The sequence below is a fragment of the Canis lupus genome, chromosome 4, assembly GCF_048164855.1.
Source record: "Canis lupus baileyi chromosome 4, mCanLup2.hap1, whole genome shotgun sequence".
NCBI lineage: Eukaryota > Metazoa > Chordata > Mammalia > Carnivora > Canidae > Canis > Canis lupus.
Window position 1 is genome coordinate 71307482 of NC_132841.1, and position 10337 is coordinate 71317818.

The following is a 10337-nucleotide window of genomic DNA, read 5'->3' on the forward strand; positions in this document are numbered from 1 at the left end:
TTACAAGCCTTAACTTTCAGAGGGAAATCTAAGGCATAAAGAGATTAAGTACTCTATCTGGGGTCAGACAGCCATAAATTTTCAAACTAAGATTCAAACCCAGTTCTGTTTATTGGATTCTTGCTACAATTTCTCCAAGTTAAAGAGATGTGTGTTATGTGTGTAGGTTGTGACCAGAGCCCATCAATTACTTTAAAGTAGCTATCAGCAGAATGCTTCTTTTTTTCAAATTAATGATGTATTTGTTTAACTGTACTAATTAGGAACTCCTAGAATATCAAAGAGATGTTTAGGAAACCAACAGAAAGCCTTGAGACTTGAATGATAAACCTTAAATTTGCCAAACTGAAGGTCTAGCAAACCTCATTTGCCACTAAAGAAGATGGCTAAATAGTAGAGGAATGGAAAGTTTCAAGGCCCTGATGAGTCCTCTGGGTGGTCCCTGGGACTCCAAAAGGGTCTTCTTTCTATAGGAGACATCTAAGGGGATTCTGGAGCTGTCCTCCAGCAACTACAGCTGCTTCTCAATTGCAAACAGCCCCTCAGTTGACATGTACTTTGCAAAATGCACACTAACCAGCCATGTGTATGAATGAAAGCAGTACCAGTTCATTCTACGTAGTGTCCTACGACAGGCATGGAGCCTCCCTAAGTAAAGAGTGGCAAATCTTGTTGGTAAGTTTCCTCCCGCCCACAATGCTAGACTCAGGTATGTTGCAGTGATCATGATCTTAGCCATTAGCCACAGGAACACCTCTGGATTGATGGGAAACAACAAGGGCTAGGGATTGGACAACTTAGGTTCATGTCCTGGCTCTGCCTACTTCCTCTTTGCTAAGTCATCTGCTCCTGACTTCCCAGTAGGGTGAGGGTTACAAGATCAAATGAGATAATTTCTATGAAGGTGTTTTGAGATATACAGTGGTTTAACCCAACGTATCAACTTACTTTTGTTGGGATCAGTCCACACCATCTTCAGCCCCTATCAAAGCAGGCTGTGGTGTCTAAAAACTGATTTTTATATTTTAAGAGGCATATCTCACTGAATATATTATCCTACCATGAATAGTCCTTTTTGTTATGGGACACAAATAGAAGGAGCTTCCAGAAAACTATAGGGAAAATAACTGGAGTTCTAGCTGATGCGCCTTAGGAATTCACTCTATCTAACCAACTGGATAGTTATTTTACTTTTTAAAAGGGATTAATTTTACCTTTTTGTTAAATGGAGCAAATAAGTAGCAACAGATAGCATGTATTCACATAATCATATACATATTTTTGCATCCTGCTGCAAACTAATCTAAGTGAATTTGACTGCTCAGTTTTCAGGATCTTTTGTTAAATTATGATTGTTTCCAACACATGAAGAGGTGGCAACTATCTGCTTTTCAACCAGGTTGTACACTATAATGAATGCAAATTCTAGACCAAATTCTGCACTCACACAAATATTCATTGGCAAAAGGTCACAAAAATTCTCATAAACTTACTCTTTTAACATCCCTTGTCTGCGGATTTAGGAATTCCAAAGCACTCCATCAGAAACTACCCACCACATCTGGTCACTTTCTTCCTGTGTACATAAGCAAACTACGTTTCCTGGCCTCCTTACCATTAGGTTGGGCCCATGTGACCATGTTCTGGCCCAGCAAAGAAAAATCTCTCATGCTAGCTTTCTTTCTCTTTATCTTCCATGACATCTTGGAAGCCCATTTTAAAGAGGATGGTATTACAAGATAGAGGTTGCAAAGAATGACTCAAGCTTTCAAGTCATCATCTGAAGGAGAGCAGTCTAAGAGAGCTGCCCAACAAGGAATATTCACTCTGACTTAGAATCAATGAAAAATAAATTTCATGTCAAGCCCCTTAGATTTGGAGTTGTTTGTTATAGCAGCCAGACCTTGCTGAGGCCGATACATCAATATTCTAATGGCAGAGACAGCAAATCAGTTAGAGGGAACAGGCAAATGAGTCCACTATTGAGCAAAATGCAGAAGTGAATGGAGCTTTAGCCTAACTCCAAAGCAGCTTGACTGTTGGATTCACTGGTTCTTATCCTTTGTCTACACCAAAATAGAGGGATATTACTCACATATCTCACCAATGAAAACTTTATTTCTAACAGCGCTTCTGCTAATTAACAAACCATCTAGCCTGGATGTATGCTAACATTTATTTTCATTTATTTTCCAAGCCACCTCTCAGAGTGGACTTTACAGTGTACATTCAACGGGTAGCTAACTAGCTCTGGAATGTGGATTTCTGGCTAGCACAGAGATAAAGCTCATAATATTTGACCACTGGTATGGCACAGTTACTGAGAGATTAAAATGGATGTAAACTCGTACACAGGAATGGTACCTTCTATGCTGGATTACTTCGAGTGTTAATTGAGTACCCTTAGGGTAGAGAGTAAAGTAATTTACACAATGACTATTTTTACTGAAGTATTTTAAAAATAAACTACAAGCAATATAACAGGCATCTAATTCACAGCCATCATCCATTTTATTTATTTCTCTGCTCACTCTAAGAATTACGAGCAAAGGATCATGGGACCTATTCCTAAGTGTAAAATTAGATCGATAAAATTAGCCATCTGTCCAAGGAAGGCTCTAAACTCAGGTTGTATTTAAGTATTATGTTTCCAATTGCCCAGATGTTACAGAAAAGTGCCTGCTGATACAACTCCTTTTGCACAATGTAAACCATTAACTGGCTAATATAAACTTATTGCACCAAGAAAAATAAATAGCATTAACATTGCATTAAATCTGATTCGGGATCTTGGGTGCCCTGTCAGCAAACACAAGTGTTAAGATTTAAATTGCTCAGAATTTGCAGAGTCAGACGAAGAAAGAATCTTCAAGTGTCTTTAGGGGAGTGAGGAGGAAGGGACTGGGAATGAGATGAAAGCTTCAGGAGGCATATTCTTGGTTGGTCTGGTTGGTTATGGTAATAGTAGTCACCATGATTACTGTTGAATGATAATATCCTATCTTTGTGTAGTGCTTCAGCTCTTTCAAGCACTAGCCTGTTTTATTTCCTTTGATTCTTAAAATAAGCTGGTGGGGTTATCTGGGACAAGTGGGGGGTTTCACAGCTGAGGAAATGCAAGAATCCTTAAGGAAAGAAGAGCCAATGGCCTCTAACATTCCACGTCACTGGTAGTGGCTCATCAATTACTCCAATATACTGATCAATCAAACCGGAATCATTTCTTAGCTCTCAAGCTTCACGGAGATTTCCACCAACTCCCAGTCATGCATCAGTCTGGGTAATTCGCTTTCAGGAACAGCTGCTCCCCTTCCACCACCACACCCTGCAAAACCTCCCCAAGACAATTACCAGGCAAAAATTGTCCACCACCTTTGGGGGTACTCTTTCCCCAGGGAATCCATTCCAGCAAGATCATAAACGTGGAAGCCACATTTTTCAAACCAAAAATCAAGGCATGTGGTCAACCAGAGTGTCCTTCTGACTTGCCAATTAATTTACCTGAAAATTTTTATGACTCAGTACAAATTAAATCACGTTATTAATTATACATTAATATGTACGGAAAAGGAACACAAAATCCTAAGTGTCTGTGTTTTTTGTCATGTCTGGAACATATCCTTTCAGTCACGCATATTCACTGTTATTTTCTTCTGTCTAGATTAAACAATCCCAGTTCCATAAACATTGCTTTCCAGCCTCAGGCTTCTGTGCCTTTGAAATGGCTTTGGTACATGTCAGGGGTGCCTGGGTGGCTCGGTCAGGTTAGTGTCTGCCTTTGGCTCAGATCATGATTCCTGTGTCCTGTGATTGAGCCCCATATTGGGCTCCCTGCTCAGTAGGGAGTCTGCTTCTCTCTCCCTCTAACCCCTCCCCACTTGTTCTCGCTCTTCAAATAAATAAATATTTTTTAAAAAACAAAACTAACTAAATAAATAAATAAATGCTTTGGCACATGTCTTGCCCCACTTAATTCTGTGGCAACCTTACATGGCAGGTTCTTTCCTCATCCCATTTTTACAGATGAGGATGTGGAGACCACAGAGCTAACATAACTTGCCTTACATCATCAAGGCACTAAATAAAAACAGTGTCAGAACTTGAACCCAAATCTGTCAAATATTAAAGTCTGTGCTCTCACCCAAGAAGAAACCAGACTTGGAGGCTGAATGAACAGATGGGGGGTGGGAGGGTAGAGTGGGTCTGAGGGAAATGAGGGCGGAGGATTGGTTTTACACAGTTCCACGAGGCTGCCTGTTAGTGCTGCTGCAGGCTTTCCCTCCTTTGTGCGGCCATCTCTCAATGAACAGGTTGGGCGGGGTGGTGGCGGGGGGGGGGGGGGGGGGGGAGTGGAGGAGGAGGAGGGCTTGCCCAGAAGAGGTGTCATTCAGCCACCTTCAGAAGATCACACAGGTCCCAAATCCAACCTTTGGAAGACCTGAGGAGCCTAACATTACAATACAGTTCCAGAGCTATGAGTTGCTGTTGCCCACCCCACGTGGTGTGGACGAAGGAAGCAAGGGAAGACTGTGGGTGTCCCACAGAGTATCTGAGAAGGTCGGGAGGAGAGGGAGGCTGACAGGAGCCTAAACTCTCTTTGGTCAAAGTGTAGACTGCAAATCACCTCAAGTCCCTGAGTTCTTATTAAAAAGTCAGGTACGCCTATGACATATTCCAAGAACTTTCATTCCTTGAAAGTTCAGGAATTACTTGCCTGGGTCAGAGGCCTGAGATCCCCTGTAGTCAGATATGCTCTGAACCAGCTCTGAAAAGTGTGTCCTCTGCTGGAAGCTATTTTACTTGACTTTCACCTGTGTCCCCAGTTCCCCCATCCCCATCCCCACCCCCAACCATGTGAGATTGGTGGGCGGGGGGGGGGGGGTGTCTAAGAGGCAAACATATTTCAGTTCATTTCAGGAGGCTGAAGCCAGACTCGGGTCTTTCTTCAAAAGGGGAGTGGAATCAAAGCTGGGCTTGGGGGTTTCAGCTACAAATGGCCATCTAGGCTCTCTAGTATCTTTTCCTCTTTTCTATCCCTGAAAATAGCAGGAACACTTCCAATATCTGCAGTTTGGCATGCTGTGACCAAAATAAGTGGCAAGAGTCCTGACCAGCTCCAGAGCTTTTCTGCTGCAACCATAACATCACATCACTCATTGAATCGATTGGGAGAAACCCAACTTGCTGGCTGAGTGGGTGAGGTGGGAAGATGCAGGATATCCACAGGACCACCCTGTGAAAGTTGAGGTCCCACTGTAGTCTCTCAGACACCAGAGTCTCTGTCTTCCAGAAATCTAGCTCTGCAGCCCTGGGTCACTTTGAGCTAGACAGATGGACAACTACTCCCAAAAGAATTCTAAGGTTATTAAAGTCCTTGGGCTCAGGGTAAGAAACACAAAGCAAAAAAAAAAAAAAAACAAAACCAAAAAAACTAAAAAAACCACCACTCAGTGGTGGCTTCCTTGCTGGCCAAGTCACTCTTCCATGAGAAAGAATTCTGAGAAACAAGTACTGCCTCATGTTATACAACATTTAACCCCGACCATGACCTCTCTGTCCTTCTACCTCACAGAGAATCCAAGGAGACGGGGGTGGGGGGGGGGGGTGGGGGGGGTAGGGAGGCTTCTTTTAGGGATTAGATACGCTGTAGAAACAAACAGGAAGGTAGGAGAGCTGATGAAATGGAGCAGAGGAAATATTTCTGCTATCTTGTTTGGACTGCATGGACACCAGTAGTTAGGTGCTGGGGATATATATATATATATATGGCCCTCATGGAGGGATATATGTAGAGCCTTTATGAGCTCTAGTGTTCCCCAAGAAGCAAGACAATCTGGATCGTGTTGTAGTACTTCGGGTTGGAAAGGGAGAAGGAGGCACATACAAAAGAGATGAGCCCCCCAAAATACATGCTTTGGGAAGAGGATGTGCATGAGAGCTGTCAGGACATAACCAAGGCCCTTGTGACCAGCACGTTGTTCAGGTTGCCACATAGGAGGCAGAACAGGAGGGCCAATGAGCCTTACTATAGCAACAGCAGAGGCCACCTAGAGGCTCATGGATTCACCACCATCAACGAGCAAGATACACTGCCCGCCAGCTAACTCTGCTCTTCCAGACTTCTGTTTTTTCTATCTGGGTTTCTCTGGATCTTCCTCCTAGTCCAGTTTTATGGGTAAGGAAATGCTGAGGGAGTGGAAAGGAAAAGATTAGAGACTTACTTCTCCCTAAAGATGGTTGTGGAATCCCAGCTCTTCTAGGGAAGACCTACAGTTCCCAACCCTGACCTGGCCTGGTCTCACAGCCCCCAGGCAAACTGGAAAGACAGGAGGGAAGGCAGGGCCCTCATGCTGTCCTCCAGCCCCTCTCTCTGTGCCAGAGAGTGAAGGAACACCACGAAGTTACCAATCTGCCTGGGGAGCGTGTGTGTGGCTGGAAGTGTGCTGGTTCCAGCACGTGTGTCTGGATTCCTGCTTCCAGTTTCCTGCTTCATCAGACACATGGCAGTCTTTCCCCTGCTTCCTGGGGAGATCTGAATAAGGGAGAAGTAACCACTCAGGAGGGCCTGGGTACTAGCTCTGATATTAAGTTGGACAAGTCTCTTAATCGCCCTCAGCTCCGTTGTCAGATGAGGCCTTTTCACTTCCTTTCAGGTCTCTGATTCTAATTTGTAATCTGAAAAGGAACGAAGGATATGTGATGTTTCCATGCCATGAAGACCCCGGGTGATGATGGTGTCCTCTACCTTACCTATTTTCAGAAGCCCCTTTTTCTACCTTCAGGTACTTGGATGGATCCTCTGGCCTTCACAAGACTTAGCACCCAGGAGTTCAACAAGAGAAAGGAAGCGGTTCATCAACCTATAAGGTTACACCCCCTAATTCTTATAGATGAGGTCAGTAGACAATGGCTTCCAGAACTCCATCTCAGTATCATTCACACTCTTTGAAGACCTGGGCACGATCTCCTGTACCAACATTTAACGGCATGGAACAGGCTCTGCACACACAGCAGCAGGGATAATGCCCTCCACCTGGCTTTTCCACGGGAGCTCCCCTGCTCAGCCAGGAGGGAGATGCCCTCCAGGACAGGTCTGCTGACCTCTGCTAATAGGACCATTAAGGACTCCCTTCCTGGTCCTGAATATCATGGACCAAATCCCATTCCACCACTTACTAGTTATGTGACCTTGGAGGAGATATTTAATCTCTCAGAGTCACAATTTCATCTTCAGTTAAACAGGGGTAATAATAGTACCCATCTCAAAGAGCTGCTGGGTTGATTAAATATCAGTATGTGCCAAGTTTTTAGGGCAGTGTAGCAAGTACTTAATTAGAGTTCGTTATTATTATTTAATTTGACTTAAGAGCTGTCATTTCTTGTTAGTCTCAGCGAATGCAGAGGATTCTTTATTAATGCTCAATGGCAGAAGATGAACTGTCTTGGGGTGGAGGGAAAGGTTGCCTATTTCGGACCCAAATTAAACTCATCATTGAAGCTGCTGTTTTTTTTTTTCCCACCAGAGCTAGGTGGGGATGGGGAATTTTCAGGCTGATTTTGAATCCAAGACTCCTCCATCTTTTAGGAGTGTTAGGAGACACATAGGATCATCCAAAGAAAACAGGACTGTTCCAGTACGCCTACATGGTGACCAAACTACCTTCAAATATTGTTCACAAACCAATTTCTAGAGAAAACGAGGTACAAAGAAACTCCTATATGGATCCTAGCAGGATTTGCTGGTGTCTAGGGAAGATTATAAATTAGCTGGTTGCCATTCACATCAGAGCCAAGCAGGGCACATTCAGTTTTTAATCTGGACCAATTTTCCGGATCAAAAACTAGTCTTTCCAAAGGATGTAAATGAGCGCAGGAGGAAATTTTCCCCTGAAGTTTATGAAGTAGCTGTCATTTTAATCTGAGCAGCTTTCCAACCTAAAAACCAGTGTCTGGATAAAATTATAAAGTAATGAAAAGCTCTTCTAGACTGAACCTAGTCCAAACACCCCTTCCACCTCAAATTTGATGTACTTAATATGCCAAAATATTTAAAAGGTAGAGTTTCCACTATCAAAACCCTATCCATGCTTCAAATAAAACCAAAGAGGCCAAGATGGCATATTCATGGCATGAGTATCAGAATGAGACCCTGGATGAACCAGGTCGAAAATATTTTTAGGAGAGAAGCTACAAAAAATAAAAAAGGAAATATGGTGAACCATATGAGCAGTTTTATACAGTAGGCTTTTGTGAAATGCTTTTTTAAAAAATCTGCTTAAATGGATTGAAATCTATCCTTAAAAGAATATTACATACACTGCTTAAGCTTAGGAACTGTAGATACAACCAGGCATCATTCAAAAATTGTGACTAAATGATTTTATGTGAATAAACCCACAAAATACAATTGATCATGATATGCTTCTCTTACGGAGGAAAAGTTAGAAAGAAGCCCTTCACTGAAATCCTTGAAGATGTGTCTATGCATGCATGTAAGAGAAACAATTTAATAGAATATTTCCTTGGAGTGCTGCTATCATCTCCAAAATGAAATGAACAGTGGCTATAGAACAGCTCATAATTTAAGTGTGTTGCAGATTATGATAATGACTAAATTTCAAGTCAGGTAGCAACAGATACAGCTTGAAGAGTGAGTGTGTCCCCCAGAGCTGAAAAGCAACAAGTCATATTTCCAAATGAAGGTATCCTTGAGCAGTGAAAATATTTAAGCATCCATATGGGAACCTGCCAAGATTATTTTCTTCACCCTCTGATAAATTTCCCCTGGTTCGTCTCTTTCTTTTGGAATCGTTATTTGTGAAGATAAACTGTACTTTCTGCAGAGTTTTGCAGACTGCATTCAAATAAAGTTGTATTGTTTTCCATTGTTCCTAAGACGTAATTAATCCCATAAGACAACCTCGCTTACAAAGTAAACTAAAAAACAAAACCAGAAAACAGAAGAACACAGATTTTTCAGAATTCAAAATACCAGTCCCAGCAACGTAGGATAAAAAGCATTACTGGGGCAACGACGTTTAGAACTTTATTGTTTAGAACGCTATACTTTGAATAATATCACAGCCCAGACCAAATCAAAGTAGACAAAAATACATCAACAACTTTTACTTGTGTACCTAGAGGAAATGCAACGGACTGTGTTTCCAGGGCTCCCCAATTCTTTGTAATAGCCTACACGGCACATCTTTGTTTAAATGGCCCAGCAAAGAAAGACACGAGTGAAATTAACCTCCAGGGCACCCCTGTCGGAGAAAATGGCCCCAGCGTGGAGAGCATCCACCCTGAAGAGCTGGAGCCACATCCCTACAGCCGCCGAGGCAGGACCAGAGATGGGCACGGGGACCTCCAGGCAAATCTTCACTTAGCAGGAAATGGCTGGGCTCTGGACAATATGAATTCAATAAAGATGTTTAGAGACGCAGGAGGAGCTGTTTGAGTTCTTTCGCACAGTTGCAATCCTCTGTAATTGAGACAGCATGACCGCGGTCCCTACTCTCAGCTCTGCGGCCAAACACGCAGCCTCCACCTCTACTGTGTCTGGAAAAGAGATTATTCTTTCTAACAAACAAACATCCCTGGAGCCGCCTGAGCTGGGGGCAGGGCGAGGTTCGCGTCTCCTCTCGGCTCGGGCAGAGGAACCCAGTTAGGCTGCGGCGGGTGCGGCGGGAGAGGGGCGGTGCGCCGCCCGCTGGGCGCCCCGGTGGGGCCTGGGGTCCCCCCGCGCGCCCGGCGCCTTACCTGGCTTTCGGAGAGCTGCTCGGAGCGACACTGCGCGGGGTCCGAGGCTGGAAGCCAGGAGCAAGAGCCGGAGCAGGACGCCTCGGATCAAATCCATTGCACCGCGGGCGCCCGCAAAGTTTCACCAAGTCCCGGGCGCGCGGGGAAAGGGCGTCTCCCGGGGGAGGTGGGGGGGGGCGGCCCCGCGGGTCCCCGCGAGCCGGGTGCGGAGGTGCAGGGCTGAGGGCGCTGGCCCAGGACCCCCCGGGGAGTGCGCCGAGGCAGGGCAGCTGCCGGGAGTGAAGTCCTCCTGGAGCCGCGGCGTCTTCGGAGGTGGGGGGAGGCGGGGGCGGCGAAGGAAGCCGACGGGGAGGGACCGGCTGGCCGTGGGAGGGAGAGAGGCTTGACCCGCCCGGGATGGAATTACCATCGAGTGGGAGTGAGGGGGGCAGGCCCGGCCACCGCGGACTCTTCGCCCACCTCTGGGGCGGCCGGCCCGCTCATCGCCCTCCAGCCACCCCCGGCTCAGCCCTTCCCCGCTGGTGACCTAGATAGGGACGCTAGGAGGGGCCCGACCCCAACCACTTAGAGGCGCAGGG

General features: G+C 45.1%; 1 protein-coding gene across 1 annotated transcript in view; it reads right to left on the reverse strand.

The window, feature by feature from the left end:
• Window positions 1-10083, reverse strand: part of EGFLAM (EGF like, fibronectin type III and laminin G domains) — a 181695-nt gene extending 171612 nt beyond the window's left edge. The window contains exon 1 of the mRNA XM_072824830.1: window positions 9760-10083. Coding sequence (XP_072680931.1) covers window positions 9760-9856 — 97 coding nt within the window. The 5' untranslated portion in view covers window positions 9857-10083. The remainder of the gene's footprint in view (window positions 1-9759) is intronic.
• Window positions 10084-10337: the final 254 nt, after the last annotated feature.